Source organism: Squalius cephalus, assembly GCF_949319135.1.
Source record: "Squalius cephalus genome assembly, chromosome: 19".
Taxonomy (NCBI): domain Eukaryota; kingdom Metazoa; phylum Chordata; class Actinopteri; order Cypriniformes; family Leuciscidae; genus Squalius; species Squalius cephalus.
In genome coordinates, this window is record NC_137140.1 from 23,899,009 (window position 1) to 23,926,030 (window position 27,022).

The 27,022-nt window shown below is 36.6% G+C and overlaps 4 protein-coding genes across 6 annotated transcripts; all 4 read left to right on the forward strand.

The window, feature by feature from the left end:
* The first annotated feature begins 235 nt into the window (after positions 1–235).
* On the forward strand, positions 236–11,295 carry ttll6 (tubulin tyrosine ligase-like family, member 6). Of its 3 annotated transcripts, none has more exons than XM_079851748.1 (16): positions 236–387; positions 1,193–1,336; positions 3,064–3,222; positions 4,139–4,179; positions 4,291–4,409; positions 4,502–4,632; positions 4,745–4,901; positions 5,292–5,435; positions 6,574–6,659; positions 6,731–6,956; positions 7,092–7,270; positions 8,373–8,561; positions 8,650–8,794; positions 8,964–9,203; positions 9,841–10,126; positions 10,224–11,295. In XM_079851748.1, the coding sequence occupies exons 5-16, from the start codon at positions 4,389–4,391 to the stop codon at positions 10,466–10,468; spliced, it is 2,049 nt and encodes a 682-aa protein (XP_079707874.1). In that variant the 5' UTR covers positions 236–387; positions 1,193–1,336; positions 3,064–3,222; positions 4,139–4,179; positions 4,291–4,388; the 3' UTR covers positions 10,469–11,295. The 3 variants fall into 3 exon arrangements, with proteins under 3 accessions (XP_079707874.1, XP_079707872.1, XP_079707873.1); XM_079851746.1 differs by having other exon boundaries at positions 270–387; positions 4,142–4,179; XM_079851747.1 differs by lacking the exon at positions 4,139–4,179 and having other exon boundaries at positions 270–387; positions 4,310–4,409.
* Positions 11,296–13,499: 2,204 nt separating this feature from the next.
* On the forward strand, positions 13,500–14,525 carry hoxb8b (homeobox B8b; the record flags this gene model as incomplete). The annotated part of the gene is made up of 2 exons (XM_079851754.1): positions 13,500–13,917; positions 14,205–14,525. The coding sequence occupies 2 exons, from the start codon at positions 13,500–13,502 to the stop codon at positions 14,522–14,524; spliced, it is 738 nt and encodes a 245-aa protein (XP_079707880.1). The 3' UTR covers position 14,525.
* A 7,599-nt stretch (positions 14,526–22,124) lies between these two features.
* Positions 22,125–24,045, forward strand: hoxb6b (homeobox B6b). Its single transcript, XM_079851758.1, has 2 exons — positions 22,125–22,805; positions 23,241–24,045. The coding sequence occupies exons 1-2, from the start codon at positions 22,385–22,387 to the stop codon at positions 23,492–23,494; spliced, it is 675 nt and encodes a 224-aa protein (XP_079707884.1). The 5' UTR covers positions 22,125–22,384; the 3' UTR covers positions 23,495–24,045.
* A 772-nt stretch (positions 24,046–24,817) lies between these two features.
* Positions 24,818–26,984, forward strand: hoxb5b (homeobox B5b). The gene is made up of 2 exons (XM_079851391.1): positions 24,818–25,582; positions 26,009–26,984. The coding sequence occupies exons 1-2, from the start codon at positions 25,000–25,002 to the stop codon at positions 26,254–26,256; spliced, it is 831 nt and encodes a 276-aa protein (XP_079707517.1). The 5' UTR covers positions 24,818–24,999; the 3' UTR covers positions 26,257–26,984.
* Positions 26,985–27,022: the final 38 nt, after the last annotated feature.

The following is a 27,022-nucleotide window of genomic DNA, read 5'->3' on the forward strand; positions in this document are numbered from 1 at the left end:
CCACGTCTGGTTTAATCTGCTATAGTTCCTTTTCAATCCTTAAAACCGTTTTTTGTTTGTTTTTGTTTTTTGTGGTGGTTGTTTTGTTTGTATGTTTGTTTTTTGTGGTGTCGTTTAAATAGTAACCGTTAATATCAATGATATAAAAAAAATAGATTAGCATCACCAGAGTGAGAACCAATCAGAGATCAAGTATTTGCAAACGTGAATTGAGATTGGACATCTCTGTTCCCTTGACCTCGTGCTCTCATTTCGCTTTGAGAGCACTTGGTAACATTGTAAGCATGAGAAAATCCAATGGCATTTCCTTTTGAACAGCCAATAAAATCCGCGATACCACTGGCCCCCTCTGAAACAACTGTGCATTTCTGACAAAAACAGCAACAGGTACGTACTTTAATTCAACCGGACCCATTGAGTTTATTCCCTGTATTCATTTAAGAATATTAGCCAGCTAGCTGGCTAACCTGCTTTTGAAACGCGTTCTGTTGCCATGGCAATTGTACAGGGAAAGTCGTGCGCAGACTTTCATCGCAAGGGAATCAAGTACGCCATTATTTTGGTTTAGCCTGACTTGTAAAATGGTAGTTTAATAATATTTTTGTGTTGTGATTAGTTGGATATAATGCCCAAAAGTAGTTTAGATTGTTTAAATTGGTTACAGTTTGGGTGTTACTTAAATGTCAGAGTAACGTTAATTTAGGGTGAACTGGGAAAAGGAAAGATTGTGATCGCTTTCTGTTTCTTGAAATGTAACTACAGCATCTGTTCTTCATGTGATAATTCACACTTTTTAAAATCTTATTTCTTAAAACGGAGCAATTTGATTTATTTAAGAAACTCAGTAATGAGTTTAAATTGATGTCCTTATATTACATAAACTTGCCATCTTATTTCAAAGACTTTATTGTTGCAAATCCCAGTATAGTGTAACCAACAGCTTCTTTTTACATATGTAATATTTGTTCCAGGAACCAAGCACTTATCTCATCACATTTGACATGTAGGGATTGTCTTTCTTCTCTGATTCTTGCTCGCCTCCTGGCCTTCATTTTCATGTTCATGTATCAGGTTTAGGTCTCTTGTGTTTCTAATAGGTCACTTGATCTTAAGGTTTCAGTGTGTCTGTATGTAAGTATATCCAAGTTGAGCCACCCATCACAGAAGAGGTGAATTTGTTCCTTTTTGTCAGGGATTACGTGCCAGTACCCACTCCCAGAGGACAGAGCTCGAAGCGGGGATGATGATAGCCTTCTACTGGACAGCTAAAGTCAAGTGGTGTGTCTGTGGACAGGAGACTTTTACGTCTTAGAGGCCTGTGAGCTGAAGAGATCAGGTTGGTGTAAGTGTTGAATCGGATATAAAAATGTGTAGATTTTATTAGATAAATTGGTAGTTTTAGCCTACATATTACATTTGATCGATAGTTTCAAAAAGCCATTGTTTTCCCTCCACATATTTTTTTGTAATCCTTTGACGGATCATGGTGAAATGTTTCTCCTTTAAAAAAAAGTTCTCACTGAATAAATATCTGTCTAATAAGTTTGTAGGCCATTTCATTTGAGCTCAGGACCAAGGGGTCATGGTCAGGATAAATTCTCTAGATCAGAATACAGTTACCTCAGGAGTCTGACCTTCTTTCCCTCTGCTGACTGACACTTGCATACAGAAGCACCTTTAACTTCAGTTGGACTGCAGTGATGTCGCTTTGTGCATGCTGTGTGGCTAGTTTTTTTTTTTTTTTAAGTCACCATGAAATCAATTATCAATCCTAGTGTTTATTTTAAATGATTTATCCTTGCACATCATCATTTTTTTAATTCATGTGCTCTCATAATCTTAAATCAAAATAATTTCCCCTCCCTTAAGCAACGACTCTTCTCTGATGACGAGTTACTGGCATGAGGGTGGCAAGACCTGTCACTCATATGAAGTAAAAACTCAGTTCATTTTCTCCATATGGTCCGGAAGCCGTCAGCCCACATTATTTTAGCCTATTTTTAAAATAATGGTGATTAACAGTGGAATTACTGGTGAAAAACTACATCAATCATGATGATGTACAGAAAATTACACCAATCAGAGAGTAAGAAAAAACGACATGCTCCAAAATAGCTCTTTAGCTCCGCCCACTCCCATGAAGCACTGCGAATGACGTAATGGAGTCGATCTCTCTACACTCTCGAAATACTGAAATGTTATCAATGCATATTTTACAATAAACTTAAAATATGTTTAGATTGATTATATGTCTAAACTTTAGACATATAAGCAATTGTAAATGACTAGTTTTATATTTCTCCATCATTTTTAATTTGATTATACTGTTCGCAGTGCTTCATGGGATTGTAGTTCTTTCCCTCACTAAAACCGTTAGGTACACAGTCTTGTAACTTTGTCTTTTGTATCTTTATTTTACATCAAATTGCTTCAAAGTTTGTAGTGTTGTGATTCACCTTATAGCTGCTTGGCTTGGTTCATGACTTATAACTCTTTAACAATGACTATTTTAAATCCCTACAGAAAAAATTTATGAAAAAAAATACTTCTGGAACCAGCGGCGCTAAAAAAGGGTTGGGCACCGTTGCACCTCTATAGCAAACGACAAAAAAACAATAAATTCCTAATGGATAAAGTCAAGTCCCGCCCTATATTTTTTCTTGTTCATGAAGAATTTGGATTACGTCACAATAAGGAAAAGACTTTTGCAACTTCCATTTCATGCCGACTTTAATATTAATGATATACATTTATTGGACCCATTGAAATGGTTAAATACTGAAAATATGGTTCAGTTTAAATATTAAGTGACCTCAATCATGTTGTTGACAGGTGGGGTACTCAACTATGGAGAGAAACGGGGACAGAAACATGATGCTAAGCCTTAGCATTTTGCCCTTTACAACTTAGCACACTACCGATAGGGTTGATTAAGTTTCACATTGGGGATGTGACATCACGCAGCAATATTAGATCTTTTAGCTCATAAGTTCTTAAATAGCTTTTTCACTAAATCTCTCAGCCCTCGCTCAGTCTTCATCAAAGTTTTATGTGTGTTCTCAGAATGGGGACACCAGCGGAGCACTCAGTGAGTGAAGTGTGCAGGCGTGAGTCTGATCCAGGGGTGGAGGGAGAAGGCTGGGGAAGTGACACTCAAGCAGAGCCCTGTAACACGCCAATCCCTCTGCCTGCAGCGAACAAGAAGAAAAAGAGAAAGAAGAAGTAAGCCATTTCTATGTTATGGTATTTATATATACCACAGATCAAAAGGTTGGGGTCTGTAAAGTTTTGTAATTTATAAAAAAATGTCTAATGCTCACCAAGGCAACATTATTTGATCAAAAATACAGTAAAAACAGTAATATTGTAAAATAGTATTTCAAGTTAAACTGTTAGCCTATCTATTTTAATAATGTGGTGGCAAAGCATTTTCAGCATCATTACTCCAGACTTCAGTGTCACATGATCCTTTAGAAATCTTTCTAATTTGTTAAAGCTTCTTTTTTTTGTGTGTGAAACTGAGATACTTTTTATTGTCACTCTTTACTGTCGCTTTTGATCAATTTAATGCATTCTTGTTGAATAAAAGTGTGAATTTTTTTCAAAACAATCTTACTGACTTGAAAACATTTGGACGTTAGTGTGCATAAGATTTTAAATCATTAACATTAGTTAATGCATTTGGTAACACGAACTAACACTGAACAATACTTGTACATAATTTATTAATCTAGGTTAATGTTAATTTCAGCATATACATTTTTAACAATTCAAGTTGTATAAATTAACATTAGAAAACGTATAATGACCACCACCTAGTCCCGGATAAGTGGCAAGAAAATCAAGTAATTAATGAATTCATAATAATGAGAAAACATGAATTAACAATGAATGAACTATAGATTTTTTTGATTATTAAATACAGTAAAAATGTTGATCATCACTTAGTTCTTGATCAATTGCATTACCCAGTTGTATTTATCACCTTAAATTATCAATAACTATGAGCAATATTTGTAGGTACGGGACCTTTGAACAAGATTATTGTAATTAAACTTGTAAAAACTGTTAAAAAGGGAGCTTTTCGATCCCTGAACAATGCACAGGTCTGTCTCTTTGTCCTCTTCCTCTTTTTCAGATGACTGTGGATAAATCTCACGAACTGCAAATATGAAAGTGGTGGGTTTTTTTACTCCAAACATTTGTCGATATAGTCTCAAAATGAACTGTATTATTAAAGCCTTGAGTATACGTTTGTTTATCCAATGGCATGGTTTTTTTTTTTTTAAGTGCGTCGTGCTGCTCGCAGATATGGGCTACGAGAGGCTGCAGAAGGAGAAGACTGGACCCTGTTTTGGACCGACTGCTCTGTCTCACTAGACAGGGTCATGGATATGAAGCGTTACCAGGTGTTTGCTGTCAAACATCATTCTTCTCTTGTTTATTGTCCTGTTCGTTGTAACCCTGTGGTTAACAAGATGCTTAAATGTCCCCCACGCAGAAAATCAACCATTTTCCTGGCATGAATGAAATCTGCAGGAAGGATTTACTCGCACGTAATATGAACCGTATGCTAAAACTCTTCCCGAAGGAGTACAACATCTTTCCTCGCACATGGTGCCTCCCTGCAGAGTGAGTCGATTCGAGTTCGATCATACATTCGAGTTACGATACAGATCTTTTAATGAGCATAAAATGGAAGTTTTAATCTTTTCCCTTTCCCCACTCTCTCGATGTCCTTCAGTTATAGTGACTTCCAAGCCTACACCAGAGCCAAAAAGCACAAAACGTATATCTGCAAGCCAGACTCAGGTTGCCAAGGTCGTGGTATCTATCTTACCAAATCCAACAAGGATATTCGGCCAGGTGAACACATGATTTGCCAGGTGTATATATCCAAGGTAACAAAATGTTCATAAAGTCACAGTTACAACAAGAAACCCCTCTGTCATAATACTAATATCCAATTAGATTCAAAACAAAGTTGCACTTTATTTTACAGTACATGTACTTACAGTGTACTTACCTAAGGGAAGTACTGAGTAAAATATGGTAACTACGTGGGTTAAGGTTAGGTTGAGGGATTGGTTCAGGGTTAGTACTAGTTATTACCCAGTTAATGCAATTACTATAATAAGTACATAGTATGTACATGGGGAACAGGACTGTAAAATAAAGTGCTACCCAAAATAAATGCATTATAAATAGGCACTGATAAAATATCTTCCATTTATTTTATTTTATTTTATTTTATTTATTTTTTATTATATAATTAATCTTTGTTTCAACAGCCGTTGATCGTTGATGGGTTCAAGTTTGACCTGCGCATTTATGTGCTAGTGACCAGCTGTGACCCCTTTGGCGTCTTCATGTACAATGAGGGACTAGTCCGTTTCTGCACCACTGAATATAATGAGCCCACTGGCAGCAATTTGGTGAGGGGCTTTAAAGACAGTAAATAAACTTGAAACAGATTCATGTATTTTAGAAGTAATTATTGCTTAAAGCACACTGGTTCATAGAAGATAGATGAAAATTGCTTGTAATGAAATGCTGACTTCAAACCAGTGGTTAATGAGGGTTACGCGAAGCAAACGTTCGTATTCTGTAAAACAGGTTGCGCCGCTTCAGGTTCAGGTCTTTTGTATGTGTTTCGTTAAGTATAGAGCCATTTTACTCTAATACCTTTGAAGGAGAGAGAGAGCAAAGATGAGCATAACCAATGTCTATTGCATGTGCAGATTGATATCTAAAAGTTTAAAATTTTCCTGGTCACTAACATTTAGTTATTTAAATTGAATAAAACGATTAAATCGTAAATAAAAAATAAATCGTAAATAAAAAATAAAAAGAACTAGCTAGGTTAGCGGATTACCTTAAAAGTCCATAGATCTAAAATGCTTGAAGTATTTGAATTTGACCCTAACCCTAATCTGGAAAACCCTTGAAAACAGCCATATTTTTGATGAGGTATTGAAAAGTGCTTGAATTATTGAAATACAATATATAAGAAATTAGTGTTTAATTTTCAAAGTGAAAATAATTTCCATGTTTACAACCTAGCTTCATTCCAGAATGAATCAGCGCTTTTTTCATGCAAATATTCTATCATTAATTACTCACCCTCATGTCATTCCAAACCCGTGAGACTCTCGTTCATCTTCGGAACACAAATTAAGATCTTTTTGATGAAATCTGAGAGATTTCTGTGTCTCCACAGACAGCTATGCAACTACCACTTTGACGCTTCAAAAAGTTCATAAAGAGATTGTAAAACTAATCCATATGAATTGAGCGGTTTAGTTCAAATGGCTTTATAGGATGAACAGATTGAAGTGCTGATTTTAGCCCTTGGAAAAATAAAAAAGTAATGCTTGAAAAGTCCTTGAAAGCCATGGAATTTCATTTTACAGAATCTGTATGAACCCTGTAGATATCGCCGTCAGTACGTACTACCGTTAACACTCTCCGACAAGCGGATGCAATGAGACCTGTTTTCCTGTTTGTTCATGTGACCGCTGGTATAAAGCCTATTAGATATCTTAATTTGCTTTTCTTTATGCAACTCTACAGGAGGATGTTTGCATGCACTTAACTAACTATGCCATCAACAAGCATAGTGAAAACTTTGTACGTGACGAAGATACCGGCAGCAAACGGTAACCTATATGTTCTCACAGAATATGATTTTCTTCTGTTTTTCTTTAAATCTCATTTTACGTCTTCATAGGAAACTCTCCAGCTTCAAAAAGCACTTGGAAGCCATGAACTATGATACTGAGAAGATGTGGAGAGACATTGAAGACGTCATCATTAAGACACTAATATCTGCTCACCCCATCCTCAAACACAATTACCACACCTGCTTCCCCAATCATGCATCTGGCAGTGCCTGTTTTGAGATCCTGGGATTTGATGTGTTACTGGACCGTCGACTTAAACCTTGGCTTCTTGAGGTTTGGGCTCCTTTTGAGGCTTATTTTGTATTTGAAGTAGTTTATACCATTTTACCTGTGACTTCATGATGTAACAAAATCTATTTGAATTGCTTTCATTCTAGCTGTATGCAATCTTTGAACCTGTGTGTTTAGGTCAACCATTCCCCTAGCTTCACCACAGACTCCCGTTTAGATCGGGAGGTGAAGGACGGTCTGTTGTATGACACTTTGGTGCTGATTAACCTGGGAGCCTGTGACCGCAGGAAGATCACAGAGGAGGAGAAGCGCCGGGTGAAAGAGAGACTCCAGCAGAAATGCTCTAGAGAGGCCAGGTACAACAAAGACCACAGCTGCACTTAAACACAGCACTAGTTAATGGAAGCCTGTTTCCACCATGGAATAACATTTTGAAAAAAGAAGGCCTAATTGCTACTTTTTATCTCACAATTATGACTTTTATCTCGCAATTTTGAGTTAATCTTGCAGTTTCTCAGAATTGCGAGTGCAGAACACACAATTCTGACTTTATTTCTCGCAATTCCAAGTTTATGACTCACAATATAGAGTGCAACAGTCGGGTTCCGGAAGTAAAAACATTATTTTTTTCCATAGGGAAATTGATTTTTAATGATAACGAATAACCTTTATAGACAGACCTACTGTGAGCTACGAGGTTGTTAATCCATAGTATGTGCTTCAACAGAAGAGTGATTTCAGCTTCACCAAATAATCGTATTTAACAGCGGAATTCCTGGTGAAAAACTACATTACCCATGATTCTGTACAAAACATTACACCAATCAAGAGTCAAAATGTCTCTTTATCTCTGTCCACTCCAATGAAGAACTGCGAGTAAACTTAAAATATATTGTTTTTATACATACATACATACATATACATATATATATGCTTCATGGGATTGAGGGGTGTCCAAATTCATGTCGAAAAGGATCTGTATCTGTATCATGAAATCTGATGTAAATTCAGAATTCCAAAGAAAAAATGTCTGATTTGCGAGATGTCAAGATCTCAAAATTGCGATAAATAAAGTCACAATTGTGATATAAAATTGTTAGATAAATAATTATGGATCTTCCTTATCAAATTAAAGACACAGAGAGTGACACTGATATCAGGGACCAAGAATGATGCAGACTCAGAAGTGTAGTTCACTCAAAGTCAAATCTTTATTGAAAGCCTTCAGCTTATGTGCTACGTATGTGCGTAAGCGAAAAGGTGTGAATTCACCACAACCTTGATATAGATCAGGTGTGATAAAAACAAATGAACAGAAGAAACAAAAACATCTCCATATATGGTAGATCATGCGATGCACTCATGCACAATGGAAAAACACAGAGTAAAATATGTGCAAAGACTTTTCTTTTAAAAATCTACATTGTCTATTAAGTGCCAAGTGTGTTGTCTCAAAAGGAACGAGGAGATTCGTCAGTCTCAGGCTGCTAGTATGGAGCAGATGCAGAAATATGAGGCAAAAAACATGGGTGGATTCCACCGGATCTTCCCTCGGGAAGGAGGGGAGCAATACGAAAAGTATTTTCAACACAGCAGCTCTCTCTTCCAGGAAACTGCAGCCTCCAAAGCCAGGGAGGAGTGTGCCAGGTGTGCACATACTAATTGTTGTTTTGCAGGAAGACATCAAGCTAAATTTAGACAGAAAATTTTTAATTCAAAATGTGTATAATTGTAGGCAGCAGCTGCAGGAGTTGCGTCTGAAGCAGGAGCAGAAAGAACGGGAAAAGAAAGGATCACGTAAGCAGGATCTTCAAGGTGAATCTGCCGGAGAAAGAGCAAAACCAAGAAGAATTCTTCCTCCTCACCAAAACCCCAATGCAGTAAGTCATTCTCTTGTGTTTATATGTGTACTTTGATAATGCATTGTTTATTACAAGTTACTTTTGGTTGACTAAACATCGGTTCCTTTGACCTACCACTAGAGGGACCCTGGTGTCTATTTTTGATTAGCACCAAAGAACTCATGGATAATCTTATCAATTTATTTAGCTACCAACTATGTTAGATCAGACCACAATGAGGGGAGAGACACCTGTTGCTCTTGACGTCATAGAGGAAGAGGAGGCAGAGAGAGTCCGTGAACTTCAACAACGAGAGACTCTGCTGGTGAACATGGGTGTGGTTAACCAGGTGCGCAAGCTACTTCAAAGTGCCAATCATCTTACTGAACTTATCAACCACTCACATGAACAAGCCAGCTTTTCCCCACACTGCAGACATGAACACAAGGTATGTGAACAAAAAAAGCCCATATTAAAGGGATAGGTTAACCAAAAATTAAAATACTGTTATCACACTTATGTCACTTGAAACCTGTATGATCTTCTTCTTTGGGATATTGGAAGAAGATATTTTGGAAACTTTTGTGAAATAAAAGTCAATGGGGTCCAGTGCAGTGTTATTTTAGTATTATTTACATTACTGTTATAGTATTTATTCATATTTTGAATACATTTTATTTTTATATTTCAATTTCAATTTAGCTTTCATTTAGTTTTATTTCAGTTTTAGTTTTAGTAATTTTAGTACTTCAACTTATTTCAGGTAGTTACCTGCGCAATATTTCAATATTTTTTTTAAGCTTACGTTTTTCATATTTTTATTTTATTTTATTTTATTTTATTTATTTTTTTAGTTTAGTTTAGTTTAGTTAAGTCAACAGTAACAACACTCATCCAATGTTGTTTTGGACCCCAATGACTTTCATTGTATGGACAAAAACAGTTAAAACACTCTTCAAAATATCTTCTTTTGTGTTTCCGCAGAAGAAAGTCAGTCATACAACTTAGTTTCTCCTCTATGACTAGACAATATTTCAAACCACCTTTTTTGTCAGTTCTCCTGATAAATTGCCATTTCTATCCAGTTGGACTCCATTGCAGAGATGTCTTGGAGACAGAAGAACATCTGCACTATCATGCAGCAGCAGGTGTCTACAAAAGCCAAGCCCTGTCTGCAGTGTGTGCATTCCCAACCGCTGCAAAACCGAAAGCTGTGGCCCTCTCTGGAACATGGTCTGCTCCAGCCAGTCCAGACTGAACCGGGCGGTTTGGCGCACTGTGGAGCGGAAGAGATGGCGGCGTCAAATGCAGGCCGACATGCATCTGCTGGTCTAATGAAAGCTGCTAGTGCTCAGCAGATACCTTTCACAAGTGATTAACTTTTCGAATATTTCTCTGCCTCTTACTCCCATATCATAACAGGGATTGTTCATAGAAAATACACCTCTCTTCTTTCTCTGCTTCACAGTAGGTGGGCTTTTCTCTTGGCGTCAGAGCAGTATAAGTTCCTCTTCTGCCGAGTCAAGAGCGAGAGCGTCAATGTTAGGAGTGCCTCCCCTCGTTCCAAGGCGACCACAGGGTGCCGGGATGCTCCGTGACCCCAAGTCTCTCTACGTCATTTCCATCCCTGCTCCTCTTGTCCCAAGGCCACACCTCTCTCACGCCATTCGAAAGGCCCCTCGCAGAGTCCCCCCACATGAGCACAGCCACTGACACAGGATGTAAGAGCTCATCATAACCAAGTAAATAAATACAATAAGTATAGACTAAGGAAACTGTTCAGTATGAGTCAGGAGTACAAGTTGCATGAGAAGGTGTGCATTCACTATCTGTATTCAATACTGGAAAGGTGAAATTTCGCTCTTTGCTATTTTCAATATAGAGCAATTTCTCAGGTTTGTCAACTTTTTTCTGTAATTCGGTTAGTTAGTCAGGAAATGTGATTTTGGACAATGCAGTGGGCTGGTGCCTGCTGTAGCCTTTTTAATGTTTTTAGCATACATTAGTTTGAAACAAGCCATAAGTGAATGATTTTAATATAATTAATGTGAATATTTTTATACATTCTTTGATTTAACACAGCCTTTGTAAGCTATGATCACTACTTCATATCATACTGAGCCAATATGAATAAACATTTCAATAGAACTTCATCATATTTTGTTTATTAGTTCTAGCATGCAAATTCTAACTCTTAAAGGAATAGATTACCCAAAAATGTAAATTCTGGCATCATTTACTCGCCCTCTTGTTCATCCAAACCTGGAAACTTTTTATCATTTTTGTCCATACAATGGAAGTCAATGTCTACATGTTGTTTGGACACCAAAATTCTTCAAAATACTTTGTTCTTCAGAAGAAAGTAAGTCATACAGGTTTGGAACACCATGATGAAGTTGATTAACAGTTTTCATTTCGGGGTTTACTATTCCTTTAAGTTTAATTCTGTGCTGCAATTCTGCAAAACAGATTTGATATATTTTGTTGTTAGCTAGTAGGCTAGCCAACGACATTCTAAATAAAAGAATTAGCTCAAGTTGAGCAGGTAAATTCTCCACTACATGTTTACCAAATCATCATTACAAAGGTTTGTATTTTTTACAGGTTTGTATGTGGTCATAAATAAAAAAGACACGTAAAGAGGACAATCATACAAAATTACGGGTAATGTAACATCACACCCCGTCGACCACGAGTCAGATGCTAGCTATAGGATAAGCCTTACTCTTAATAAATTAATTTATCTAAAAAAAAATTAAAAAAAAGCCTTTATATTATTATTATTTCAGCCTTAGTCATAATTTAACAAAAAGTTTTAAAAAAAATCGAATTAAATTATTACGTCTATTTCTATGTGAATGTGATTTCCTTTATCGCACGTAAAAGCAAACTGCTTACCGAAATCATCCGTGTAATTTCATCTCATTGCTGAATACTTATATAGCTTTGCATAATCCTACTTTGGAGTTAGTTTGGAGAATTATTTTAAATGATTTAATATGTTTTATCCTGTCTGGCACCTAAGCAATGAGTTAAGTTATGAACAGTTTCTTTATTCCTTTTTTAAACGCATTTGGCTTCAACGATGCACACCAGACTAGTTCGCATTTTAGAGCTATTCTGACGTATGAAAGACTAATAATAATGCAATATAATATTAAAAAACACTCATTAATAATTTACTTTTGCAAATGAATTTATTATTATTAAAGAATATTATTTTACAGATAAAAGCAGATAATAATAATAATACGGGGTTGTTTTACAGCGAAATGCGAGTTAAATGCAGAAGCAGAGGTCTTGATACAGAAGAGGCCTACGCTTAATTTCGCGTGGCTTGATCTAATAGTGCATAAAATGAAGGCAGTAAAAATCTAATTAGTTGCTCCTCTGGTCGTAAAGTAGCCTAAGTGCGGAAAATGAAAGCAACTGTGGTATGAAAATATCGTGCAGCTGTTCAGCTCCGCGTTGTTTGCTTTCTCATTTTCTCCACATAATTACTCTATTCTCCTTTCCCTCTCATGGCGCAAACAGAAAGAGAGAGAGAAAGAAAACAACCAAAATAGCATACACTCAAAAACATTTTTTTTTTGTTTTTCGATAGTCCAAGAAAAAAATACAGTTAAAAGCAAACAATGTTATTAGTTGAATGTTTTTGTGCGCATGGATTCGTTAAGATTATTCCGTTATCTCCCATTTTAGATTCTTTGTCATCCTTGAATGAATTCGAGTGAACTTACAATGTTCACCACACGGTGGCAGTGTTACTCTAAAACCAGACAGGATAACTCGCCTAAATTCCCAGTCTAACCTGAAGAGAGAGATCCTCACTCTTGACTCGTTTTACAAAAAAAAAATAAAAAAAAAATTAACTTGACTTTTTTTTTTTTTTTTTATACCGTTAAATCTCAAATATAGTAAATAAAAGCTTGTGAAACAATTACATAAATTCCCAAATATTAAAAGTAAACCCTCTCTCACTTTCTGAGATGCAAGCTTGATATAAACCTAAACAGTCTAAACATGGGTGGTCTTTTCTTCCCCGAGCTGACTGATAATAATCCTTTCCACCTTGAAACTACTCTAGTTTCCTAAGTAGCCTATGTCAGTAGCCTATTGTATTAGACTTATGGACACGCAAAAAAATAGCCTTAATCTTAATCATCAAAACAAACACGAATGTAATTACAAATGTGGTAGCCTATATTTTTCATCATACGATGGACCTGAATAAATCTAGTTTTGTTATCCCACCGGAAACATTTCGTTTGTCGTGTGCATGTGCTCTGGCACTGAAATGGTTTACCAATAACAATCCTACTCCGCCTTCCCCTTTACCTCCCCAAGAACTCCCTCTCTCCCCTTTTTCATCTCCCCTTTTCAGTCTCTCCAGCTCTTCCTATCACAAGATCGCGCTTTGTCTGTTTGGAGATGGCGAGTCCATCCAATGATACAAGGAATCAATGACTGACGCTCATATGAAATGCAACTCACTATCAAAGAAAGTTAAGAAGGAAAACTATTTATTGCTCGGGGACCGTTACTAAGGAGTCATGTGGGTGCAGCTACGGGTACATTTGTTTGCATGAATATTTACGACATTTTACGCATATAATTTCCACCTGGATGAATTCACGTTTCTTCTAATAATAGCCCTGCATTTGCTCAAAAACATTATTCATCTATAGACTGCTTGATCTCAATACAGTTGTCAAAGTTGATCGGGGACTTGATCTTACAAGCAATGAGTTCTTACTTCGTCAATTCCCTCTTCACTAAATTTAAAGGAGGCGATTCTCTGCGCTCCAACTGCTATGATTGCTCAGGGTACGCGCCGGATCTCGGAAGCAGACCATCTGTGCTGTATGGTCACAACACAGGATCTGCGTTTCAGCACTCGGCTCAGTTCCCGGAATTCTACCATCACGGTACATCATCGTTCTCCCACGCATCTTACCAACAGAACCCGTGCGCAGTCGCTTACTCTGGAGATGCCACGGGAAACATCTTGGGCCAGGACACTTTACAGAGACAGTCGTTCTTCAGCGCTCCAGATGCGGATTTTACGCAATTTGGGGATTTAAAGGTCAACAGTATCAGGGATGATTTGGAAAGTGCAGAACCGTGCGCAGCGCAGCTCTTCCCATGGATGAGACCACAAGGTGAGATGAGCGAAGAGAAACACCTAGTCTGTTACAGTCCCACATAAAACACTGTAGACAATGGTAGGCCTACTTATTACCCCCAATTAAACGCTTTATGGCACCTATAGATTAGTGAGGAATTAACACCCCTTAAGAAAATCCGGTTTGCTCCGTACACATTATTTAATGGCAATGAATAGAAACTTTGAGAGTTTTAAGACTTTGTTGTTTTATTTCGTTTACAGAGATAGATATATGATCAAACACTGTTTAGCCGGAAATAACGCTTCTTTCCCCCCAAATAGCTACCGGCCGGAGAAGGGGCAGGCAGACCTACAGCCGCTATCAGACGCTGGAACTGGAGAAAGAGTTCCTGTTCAACCCTTACCTGACCCGCAAGCGGCGCATCGAAGTGTCTCACGCACTGGCCCTCACCGAGAGGCAGGTCAAGATCTGGTTTCAGAACAGGCGCATGAAGTGGAAAAAAGAACACAACAAAGACAAGTTTCCCTGCAGCAAAACGGAGCAAGAGGAAATTGAGAGACAGGGGCAAGAGGGGAGCCAGGTATCAGAAAAACACACATCAGGAGAAGATGACTCGGAGACTTCCAGTAATTCTAAATAGGTTGTCGACTGTAAAAGAAAACCATCGCTGCAAATATAAGTTTGAGGTTCAAAATGACAAGCAAAGGCTATCAAATACAAAGCCAATCATGTATTCCGTTCATTGAGGCATTTCTGTTTTCCAACAGTGATTATTTCCGCTTTTTATGGTTTGATGATGTATCAATCTCAGTTTTGTAAGGTTCCACTGGTGTTTGTCCTCGAGTATGGTTACTGCAGTGAGGGCATATGAGGAGAAGGATATGGTCTGCATGGCGTCTAGTTCCTATCTTCAAATCTTCCACAATCCAAGATATGTTCTCTTCAGTAACTTTGCTGCAGCATAGCCTATAACATGGGTGAGGAATCAGCATTAGTGAGTGCATTACTGTATCTCTTACTGTAAGAAAATGCACTTTTTGTGATAGTTAATTACTGTTCGAAAAAGGATTATTAAAGTTTACAAATCTACAACCGAACTACCTAATATATGGGTCATTGCGTCAATCATTAATGTCAGTGTATCCATGCGTTGTGCTTTCCTGAGAGGGGATGGTTCAGACGCACAATGTTATTCTTAAAATGCTGTGTAAATATTTCGTGGAAGCACTGTTCTATTGTATTTTCTATTGTCTTTAACTGGAAGTGGTTCCTGAAAGAAGCCACAATAAAATATGAGAAAAGAATCCCTTCGTCGCCTTTGTTCTTTTTCCTCTTCCACTGGATTGCCTATAATGAAAGGTTTTCTTTTTCTTCCTCAGAACACAAACACCCAAATTGTTGTCTCAATTATTGTCTCACTTCACTTCCTGAATAAACAAATATAAAAGCCTCGATTGTACGAATAGCCATAATGGATTTAATAATTTGTAAATCAATCTCATAAAAATGAAATGAATTAAACTGTAAATCAATATAAAAAATTGTAAACCAATAATCGCATTACCCCTGTAAAAAAAAAAAAAAGTTGCTGCCTTAAATGAAGTACAATCAACTTGGTTGTTTAAGTCATTTCAACTTAAACTAAACTGACTAAAAAATGTGTTGAATCTTGTATAACATAAAAAGTTGAAAATTGCTTAACTTATTTTGACGAGTTAAGCAATGTAAAAACATATGTTGTCATAACTTAGCCTTTTGATTATAATTTTTTACATGTGAGATGGATTGCAATAAACATGGGTGGCCAAAAGTTGTCTTGGTAAAAGGTTTCAAAGGTGTTTAAAGTAACTAAAGGGTATGGTGAGTTACTCTTAAAACCATAACAATAAGCAAGCAATAATATTAATGAACAAATATAAGCCTATAGCCTGTATACTTTTTTCTTATTCACATATATATATTGACAACAAAGTGTCGACCACCAAAACCATTTGACCCCAAGCCAAAAGTTCAATATGAGCACTTGCAGGCAGTTTACAGGCTTTTATTACTCTGGTTGGATTCCCGAGCAGTCTGGTCTCAATCTCTGTCTCGTCCTTTATGAACAGCAAGTGCCAGATGCCTCTTAATTGTGCTATACCTTTCTTTCAGAGCTTTTGGCTGCCCTCAGTCTATAGGACATTCATTGCCTGAGATTAAATATTTGAAGATACTGAGCTCTTCTCTGTGTACACTTTGGTCTATTAATGTGGTGTGTAATTTACTCTGGTATAGTGTGATTTGAAAATTATATATATATATATATATATTCCTTGAATGACTTTAAAGAAATAGATCAACTAGTGGTTGTTTCCTTTTTATGTAGTCCAAAATGGACCTCTTGTCATTATCATTGACCTATCATTTCAAACCAAAGATAAACTATGACAATGTAAAAATACAAAGTTGTAGAATTCTCTAAATTCTAATTAAAGTCGTATTTAAGCTGATAATATCACCTCAATATACAGAACAACAAGAATGGTTTGATGGCATTTTAATGCTTTTTTTTCTCCTTAATTTTAATTCAAGAAATTAAAGGATTTTGGTCGAGTTAAACGGAATGTAAGGCTAAATGTTTTCAAATAATATTGTAGGCCTATTATATTGGTATGATCGTTTTACTGAAGAATGCATATTAAATATAAATTGACGAATTTCGATGTAGGATTATGTTTAGAGGTATAGCTTGCACCAATTCCGTTATTTTGGCAAAATGTGATCTGCATTTGCATTCATGTATAAAATGAGCCGGCCACTGAGAAGTGCACGACCAACCAGAATAATGTTGAATATTCTAGAAAATGAGAGATTATGGCCTATTAAATGTTCAAAGAGAAATCGAAATAATGGGAATATGAATGTTGCATGATATTCTTTTGCCAAAACAACAAAAGTAAGGTAAAATGTAGGCCTGCATGTCATAAGAATTTGCATTATTTTAAAACAACAATGTATGCAACGGGTATAGTAAACACAGGAACTGAAAGTTTATCTGCTGAGGACTAAACGGTATTGAGCTGTATATTCAAATACAGATATACTTTTTAACTTCCAAAGAACGATAAAACATCCAACTATAACTAGCCACTCAAATGGTTCTTAATATAAGGAAACCAATGCTGCAAGCCTGCCTTCTGTCTGTCTGTGTGTGTGTGTGTGTGTGTGTGTGTCCACAAAATATGAAACCTAGTTTTGATGTTGACAAGGATCTACAGTCGGGAACAAGAATAAATATAAATTTTTTTAATGGTTTCAATTGTATTAAATTGTATTTCGTTGTTTTTTTCCATGAGCAAGACATGAAGACATCATGAAATCAAACATTTTAAAAGCCCGTATTTTTAAACGAATTTTGAGGCCTGGACAGAAGAAAATGTTAGCGTTTTCTTTAGGCTGGGCGTACAGGCTTATAGGGAGGCCTATATAGAGGTGTTACAGATTGTTTATATTTATAAATGTACCATTAATAAATTATAATTCTATCAGATATTTTCTGATGTTTTAATTATGAAAAGCTGCATATTTTCACATTTCTGAGAATATCAAGATCACAATCTAAAACAACCTCACGGGAGTAACTAAATATATATTTTCAGCTATAATGTAATCCTAAATTAATAAAAAACGAAATATATTATGCCACACTTCGTAGGGCCTTTCATCTAATCTCATGTGGGCAAAAATTATATTATCTGAATACTATTATTGACGAAAATACGTTTGAAGGGATATATATAATGTAAAAAGACTTCTGTTTGTGTGTAAATGTATTACACGTACATATATGTATTACACTGTCTACTCTTCTCAGAAAACGGTGGTATATACATATATATTATACATCACCGTTTTCTGTGGGCTCAAATCCATAATGTGTGGCCTATTAGCAGAATCATGCATTAAAATGTCCTTTTAATAAATACATTTATAATAATTTTTAAATAAAACAGTTTAAAACAAGTTATTTAAACTATATGCCTACAGTTAACGAATTCAAGTACATTTAGAATCGTTTATAGGCCTAAAAGAAAAACGCAATTTAATTATATTACATTAAATTAAATTAAATATAATTCTCAGTCTATGCCATCTGATTTTCTATTTCTTAACCTAAACTTAAATAGAAATGACTAAACTCAAAATATAACAGATGGAAACGCTTATATTATGAGGATGGAATTATTATTTTTTATTTTAAGTTTTAAGAATACAATTACGAAAAACACTGACATGCATATCGTTTGTTAAGCTAAATGAGTAAGAATTTGATTCTATATTTTATTTAGCAGGCTATTACACAAAAATGTAGCGTTCTATGCAATTTCAAAAACATGCATGTTGAGTTCATAAATTTAAACGAATATAGAGTGGATACACTGCATTACACGCTAAAATTTGAAATGAATATAATTCTGAATGTATACCTCGTATGCTGCTTTTTGGGCCTTTTTTGGACAGCACGCGCTGCTGATCTTCAAGAGCATTGCCTTCTCGAGGTATAACCTACAGACCATGCTCGGTCACTTTTGGGTTATACTGTTTTATGGCCCCAATAAATGTCGGAAATAAGTGTTTGTTCGTAGGTACAGGAAGCAATTCTTTCCTCCACGCATGTTTAGTGCTGTAAAAAGCTTTCACGTTCCATTTGTCTATTCTTCTCTTAAAGTCACCTGACAAAAGAACGCACACTACTGAGAAAGAGGGAATGGTGCTCTTTAATTTTTAGTGTAATTGGCCCATTTTAGTTTTAGCCACAACTGGTCAAAAGAGCCTCTATTTCAATAGCCTAAATGGAAATCGTTTTTTCTCTCTACAGTTCGTTACATTTTCGTTGTGTTTAGTTATAAACATTGCAAAACCTTTGTGTAGCTGGTCTATGAACCATCTATAAAACAGAAATGCTAGTAGCCTAATAGACTTAATTCTTCATCTTCAAAAAAATAATGGATATAGCCAATATCTTTGGCTGTTAATGAAGTGAAGGCGTGCTTTTTTCTCTCTTTTAACGAATAAAGATGGCGGCGACCGAGTTGCTGCTGAAGCAAAGCAATAAACTCACAGCTGTTTATGAAAATTTACAACTTTGTGATAGAACTTTATGTGTGGTTCTGCCAGCGGATTGGCTGACAGGCGTCACGTGAGCAGCTCTCTGTGAACATGAACTTTTTATGATTTCCCAAGTGGCTATAATGCAGCATTCTTTTGGTCAGGGCGCAGTCAGTAGCACCTCTGTCCTTTATGTTTTTTACGTTTTGTTAAAGCAGACGGAAAGACAAATTCTCCTGAGCCGGGCGAATTGTGTGCGTTAATATGGATGGAAAGCTCGACGTCACGCTAGTACGAAGCGTCTTTAGATTTTCACATCAGCTAAGAGTGCAAGGGTCAAAATTCACTGAGGACCTTAGTTTATTCTTCTTTAATTTGTCAAGTTTTAGCTCTGTCGGTCTTACCCGTAGGCTACATCCAAAAAATACGACACGAGATCCTGGTTAACCGACGAATCTGCGAGATTGTTTTGGATCATTCCACTGAAGCGGTGATGAACGGGAAAAGAAAAGGTAGGACTGGACCTATAGGCTTCTGTACTCCACTTATTCCAGCGATGTCATGATGCAAAAACAAATTTCCTTACACAATATCATCTTCTTGAGCATGTCTTTTGTATAACAACACAATCAGATATAGATAAGTAGATAAGAACTAGTATGAACATGCAGTAAGACCTCAGGTATCGTAAGACGGTTTAAAACGATCGACATGATGCGTGTCACAAATAGACCTATTTGTATCAATGTTTTTAAATGCTAACTTTTTTATTTGGCTAAAAATATATGCTTAAAAAGAAGTATTATTTACAGAGTTACAAGATGGCCGCTGCATTCAAATGAATATTATGAGATTTACATTAACTTTGAGTTTACAAATCAGCATTACTCTTAATAGCAAGGCAATTCCCCATAATAACAGTAATCTGCAAAGTCCTTTTGTGATTTATTTTTAAATTAAGGGCTGTAAAGTTGGCTGTTAAAGTTGGATGTTTCAGGCATTGTAATTTCTGCTGTTTATAGCTTAATGTTTCACGGAATTTGCTCAAACCCATGACATCTTCTCTCCATCATTCATTCATGTTTCTGAGGACATTTGTGAAGGATTTTGGCTCAAAGCATCAACAGCTTTCTAATGAATGTTTTTTTGTTGTTGTTGGGGGACAACAATAATTTTGTTTATTTTTGTATGGGCTAGATAACTTTGTCATTCTGAATCTGAATAACCAAAATAATGTTTGATTTTGAATTAACAATCACAATCAAAAAATTGTTCTGGTGTGTCCCTGAAGAAGCACACCTTTTCTCAGTTCTTGCTCTGTGATGTCATCTAGTGACGAGATGTGGTAACTGTGGTGAAATCCAGTGTCTGTGTTTGGGTCTTCTCTGCATGTGATCTGACTGACTCAAGACGTCTATTGTTGCCTATATGTTTAAACAAAATGTGCCTACACAATGAGCAAGTAATCGACAAATGCAGTTTGGGAATGGCTTATGCATTGGGTCTAATTTTTAATGGTCGTTGCTACTCTTGCTCTACGATATTTTATATTTCTCTGCTCTTAGAAATTGACCTTGCACTGAAATTGTGTAACGTCCTCGTTAAAAATTCTTTTTCTTTCTTTCTTTCTTTCTTTCTTTCTTTCTTTCTTTCTTTCTTTCTTTCTTTCTTTCTTTCTTTCTTTCTTTCTTTCTTTCTTTCTTTCTTTCTTTCTTTCTGTGAGTGGGTCAAGTTTAGGCTACTATTTAGGCTACTAATAATACAATACTATATAATATTAAAAAATAAAGTTTTGTATCCTGTCAGAGGGTGATAATATCTATAATTTACTTAATCAGACATCTAATTAATCTAATTATAACGACAAAAGAATCGCTGCATTCTTAAGAATATACGAGAATGTCCCATCCTCCTTCCAAGTGATAAACACAACGATAACGTCATCAAGTACTTACAGCAGCTTATCGATATTCAATAATACCTTTAAAGATCAATTTTTATTAATTTACAAAACAGAATAGTGATTAATGGTTAGCTTTTCTGAAAGGTTTCCTTTCGCATTAACTAAAGGCTTAAACCACTTTATTATTTAAATATTACAATTCAAAGAATGTTTAACTTATTCATTTGTTTTTAATTATTTTTTATATTTCAAGGACACTATAGACATTACAATTTTAAAATAAAATGCAAACCGGTCCTGTAATTGTGTTATAGGCTATAACTCTGACGTTGTCTGTTTTAAACAAGACAACAAAGAACGACATGGGCTGGATTGAATTTAAAATGGAAGTGTTAGGTGTAGCCTTTTTTTATTTTTAATTTTTTTTTTAACGTGGATTGTTGAGTTTGTATTTTCTTATATTTACCATTGATGCATGGTTTTTATTAATATAGGAAATTTGCTTGGTTGTATGTCCGCTGTGGTTACATAATGTATCGCTGAAGCAGGTTTTCATGAGTTCACTAAATATGTTGCACATCTGCATGGAGAAAATTACACAATATTTCGATATACAACGTGAAAGCCATTCTGAACGGATAGATAGATAGATAGATAGATAGATAGATAGATAGATAGATAGATAGATAGATAGATAGATAGATAGATATTAATTGTTTGGAAGGCCTGTATTGAAAATGCGCCCAAGTTATAGTCTTTCTAAAACGAGCATTATCACTCTTCATAAATTAGCGTATTGAAGTCAAGTTGTGTCTGTGTTTTATCTATGCTGGGTTGTTTTTTTGTTTTGTTTTGTTTTTATAGCAAGAGGGCGCGCTGTATGTGCAAACAGCAATACGGTATTATTAGGCTAAAGAGGGTAAAGGTCAGTACAAGTTCGTGTTGGAGAGTGGGAGTCCGTCTGTATGTCTCTGAAATTCTCTCGTGCACCTGAATTAAGCCATGATGTCTGCATGATTTTCTAAATTTTGAACACTGGACATTTTTTAATGAAGACAGTCGAAATGAAAATGACGTTGCACACATAGCCTATTTGAGGCGTGCTGAATATTTCGTTAAAAAAAATAGAAAATGTGCCGGGGAAATTAATTATTAACCGCATACTCCTATAAAGTAATTGTTTATTGATATTATTGCATTTTATATTTCTTTTTTCGTTCTTTTTTTATGCGTTAAACGGAGAAAAACACTTGCGTCTGAGTGTTTTGATATGCCCTGGGGATTCCATTCTGTGCAACAAGAGGGCCCCCACCACACGTTATCCTGTTGTCAGAAGTGCTCCGGATTGGTCAGGCACTGATCAGCTGGTCCGTTTCCCCGCGGTCTCAGATTGGCACCTCGCCACCCCCCTTCGGCTAAAACCAAATCTCAGATAAAGTAATGGCAAAAACCACTTGGACTATAAAACACAACAAATCATAACACTCGGACAATAACACTGGCCACCCCATGAGTTCCTATTTCGTCAACTCAACTTTTCCCGTGTCCCTACCCGGAGGACAGGAGTCTTTCTTGGGTCAGATACCGTTATATTCCTCTGGATATACAGATCCTTTAAGACATTATCCAAGCGCTACGTTCGGAGCTACCAATGTCCAGGACAAGGTTTACACCTCCTCGTATTACCAGCAAGCTGGGGGCGTTTTTGGACGAAGCGGATCCACCAGTGCTTGTGACTACACAACACCGAACATTTACCGAACCGCTGACCGCTCGTGCGCTATCGGAGGTCTGGAAGACTCGCTGGTCCTAACTCAGGACCAGTGCAAGACGGACTGCTCTGAACAGGCTACAGAGAGATATTTTAACAGTGAAGACAAACCGTGTACCCCGGTTTACCCGTGGATGCAGAGGATGAACTCGTGTAATGGTAAGACACGTTTGCATGTCAGAGAATGCCACACTTTCCACTACGACTCTATGTCAACATATAAAAGAAGAGATACACAGTCTGCAATCTTTAGAGACAGGTATAGGCTACCCAGGTAAAATAAATTGCTGCATCCTGAATAGCCTATTGCGCATTTTAGTAACCGTAAAGTATAAGCGCGCAAGTCTTACACATTTTATTAGGCTATCTATTAAAGTAAGATGCACTCAACTGAACGACTTTTAATATAATTTCTTAACGTGTTGGGCTAGATAAAATGCAGATGTCAAATCTGATGTCGCTGCAGTAATAACAGTCTTCGTAATAATGATAATGGTAACGATTGTAACTAGTGTTCTTTTATTGTTCACGTTGTCCTGTTTGTATGATTACTGGATGTTGACCTAGCATGTCTTTCTTTCACCTTTTTGACAGGAATGCCTGGAAGCACTGGCCGCAGGGGTCGTCAAACCTACACTCGGTTTCAGACTCTTGAACTGGAAAAGGAGTTCCACTTTAACAGATATTTGACCAGAAGGAGAAGAATTGAAATATCGCACGCTCTCTGTTTGACGGAACGTCAGATAAAGATATGGTTCCAAAACCGTAGAATGAAATGGAAAAAGGAGAATAAAGTGATGAACTCCGCAAAGGGCAGCGAAGAGGAGGATGGTGGAAAGGCGGGGTAAATGTTAAAAGCAGCTTATGACGAAGCCCTGGAAACATTGTACATAACATGTAGCCTGTAGTTTGAACTAATAAGTACTGGTCTGTCCAACAAGAAAAAAACTACCTAATAAGTTTTATGTTGCCCTTATAAGCTTCAAGAGAGACTTTCTTTTTTTCATTAAAAAACAAAACAAAACAAAAAAACATGCTTCTAAATCACCTCTGTAAAGACGGTAAAAGATATGGGAGGTGCTTTTACCACTATTCTATATTTTGCGGTATTTGGCCTGTCTAAACTAATAAGACAAATGTTTTCTCGCTGTTTGAATATTCTAATGCCTATAATTTGAAAGAAATCATAGTTTCATGTTTAAAACATCGGGATTAATGGTCTTACATTGAATATGTGGTTCAATGTTGTGTGCTAGAAAAAGAAGAAAATGGGACATTTTGATGCTTAATTTATTGGGTCGTCACTTTTGTGTATGTGTATATGTGAATGCACTAAGAATAACACGTTATCATACATTGTTAGCAATGTCATTTTGTCAATAAAATGATTGTTTAACAATACTGTGGTTTATCCTTTATTTTTATGGGCATCTTCTCAATGAACCAGAGACATTTTATTATCAGTTTTATGCGTTGTAATAAAATATTTTATCTGATAGACATCTGCTAGGCCTATATATATATATATATATATATATATATATATATAGAAAAAAATATTATTGTTATTATTATTATTAGGCTATATAGCCTATATATTTTTTAATTTCCAACTCTTTACTGCCTCGTGAAGCTGTGCTGGTCAAACGGGCCAGTTTGAAATAGGAATATGGCCTATTTTATATTTTATTTAGGCTATTTATTTATTCATTTTTTTATTTATTTTGTAGATCTAGGCTATGTCTTAGTTTGACTATCAAAAACTAGGTTGACTAACCTATGTTAAGAAGCCAACTATGCGGTTTGGTAGCCTATGGAATCACTGAATAAAGTCGCTGAAACAGCCAAGATTGCTTTGAGAGTCTAAAACTAAAAAAGGAAAAGAAAAATGACGAGAAATATTAACACTTTGCCTTAATTTAGCTTACATCTATTTGTAAATACGACTTAGTGTTAGTGTTCCAATAGCAATACGGTTACAAAAGTATGCAGCAAAAAGGCTTTCCGAAATTGGCAGGTGTTTGGTTATGTTACAGTTCTTCCAGTAGGTGACGCCCTCCGCTAACGTGGGATGTGGCGCTCGACGGGGAGGCACCATTGAGTTGAACCTAACGATCATCATTTCGTCATCATTTGTAACCATAGAGCATGAATTACCTCTTGAAGTCATCAGAGAGAATTTACGACTGGTCAACAAAGGCACGTGATGCCCTAACGCTCTCCCATATTTGGCCGCATACATGGCAAAAACGAAGTACAGTGCATTGCTATAATTCATTATTACATCATAAATTGTGCGGCGCTGGATTTTAACGACCAAGATCTACAAATCAAGACATTTTAAAACATCCAAATGAGCTCTTATTTTCTAAACTCGTTCTCAGGGCGCTATCCAAATGGGTCTGACTATCAGTTACTAAATTATGGTACTAACGGCGCTATGAACGCTTCTTACAGGGACTCCACCAGCATGCATTCCGGGTCTTTCGGTTACAACTACAATGGAATAGACCTTAGTGTAAATCGTCCCAACAATGGCCATTTCGGGGAAGTTGGAGATAATTCTCGCTCTTTCCAAAATACGGGTCAGGAGACCCGGTACAGACAGTCGAGCTGCTCGCTCTCGTCTCCAAATCCCCTGTCTTGTGCCACCAGCGAGACTCTGGAACTGAAGGGTTCATCTCCTCCATCTGATCAGAGCACACCAACCGGCAACAGCAGACTCACCAACAGCAACAATCTCACCAGCAGCAATAGCACACATTTTGCGGACACAGACGAGACCAATGTCTCGTCCGAGACCGAGGAAGGAGCACAGACCACCAGCACCACACGTACGCAGAAGCAAGAATCTGTGGCGACCTCGACTACAACACCCAACGACGGTCAAACTCCACAGATATTCCCATGGATGAGGAAGCTGCACATTAACCATGGTATACACATCTCCTTTTTTATTTAGGCATTATAGAATGAACATTTCAAAGCCTTATTTGGATGATAACAGCTTATTAAAGAAGTTGAATTATACGTGGATTAAATGCATGTTTTTTTATTCGTTTAGAACTAATGTTTGTCTTACAAAAAATAATAATCCTTTGACGAACCATTGATTTCACCTAAGTGTAGGTTAAATAGAGAATAACCACTCTATCTGGGAGGTGACTGCATGTAAAATTATTGCATGTGTGCAGCAATAAAGCCATAAAATGCAATGGTAGGCTACTAAACTACACGTCGCCTTGAATATACTGTAATCAGCCAGCAGTCCAAGATCCAAAATGTAACGGACATTTAAGTCCATTTCCGTTTGATGGCTTGGTGATGTTTGCTTATTATCTCTTTGCCCTTGCTTATGCCAGATATGACTGGACCTGATGGGAAACGGGCTCGAACAGCTTACACTCGCTACCAGACGCTCGAGCTGGAGAAAGAGTTCCATTTCAATAGATATCTAACACGCAGGAGGAGAATAGAGATAGCTCACGCTCTCTGCCTCTCAGAGAGGCAAATCAAAATCTGGTTCCAAAATCGCAGGATGAAATGGAAGAAGGACAATAAACTGAAAAGCATGAGTCTGGCTACGGCGGGGAGCGCATTTCAAAATTGAGCAAATCAAGTCACATTAATTGGAAAATTCGACTACTGTTACAGCGCTGCACCTTTCAGCTTGTTGGTATCACCTGACGACGTGTGATTTCTCCCGTGCAACTCAAAAATTGTCAGCTCTTGAATATTGTTATCACATATGCTAAACTAGTTACAATTGCCATAAAATGAGTGTGAATGTCAAGTGTGTCAAGTTTATACATTCGTGGAGGAAAGCATGTTCCATGTGAGCTATTCGTGCAACGTATTCTAGACCTGTTACAAGAATTATGTACAGTACAACTCGCACTACCTAACTATCTTAAGTGATAGTGTAAAAAAAAAAAGAAGAAAATAAACTTTTGTTGTATCCTTGAACTTGTATTGAAACGTCATGTATTATTCACGCAACATGCTATATTCTTGTTATGTACCGGGCTTTTTGATTTCTCGTATAGATGATACCTGCATCGCGAGACAAATAATCTTTTCGCACTTACATTTGTGTACTTAGGCTGCAGCACAAGATTACTTTGGGCTCGTAAGATGTCCATGAAGAATGTCTTTATACAGTAGTGACCAATATGTTATTTGTAGTGCACAACGTGAGTTATGAACGTTCTGTGTTAAAAGTTGGAGAAAAAAATGTTTTGTTATTGACATGTTGATGGTATCTCTGCCATTTTTTTTGTATTTGTGTCTGAACTGAAATGAGTTGATCCAAAAAGAAAAATAAAGTTTTCTCTCAGTCATACATGAAAGTCTCTTTTTGTTTAGGCCTGTTTGGT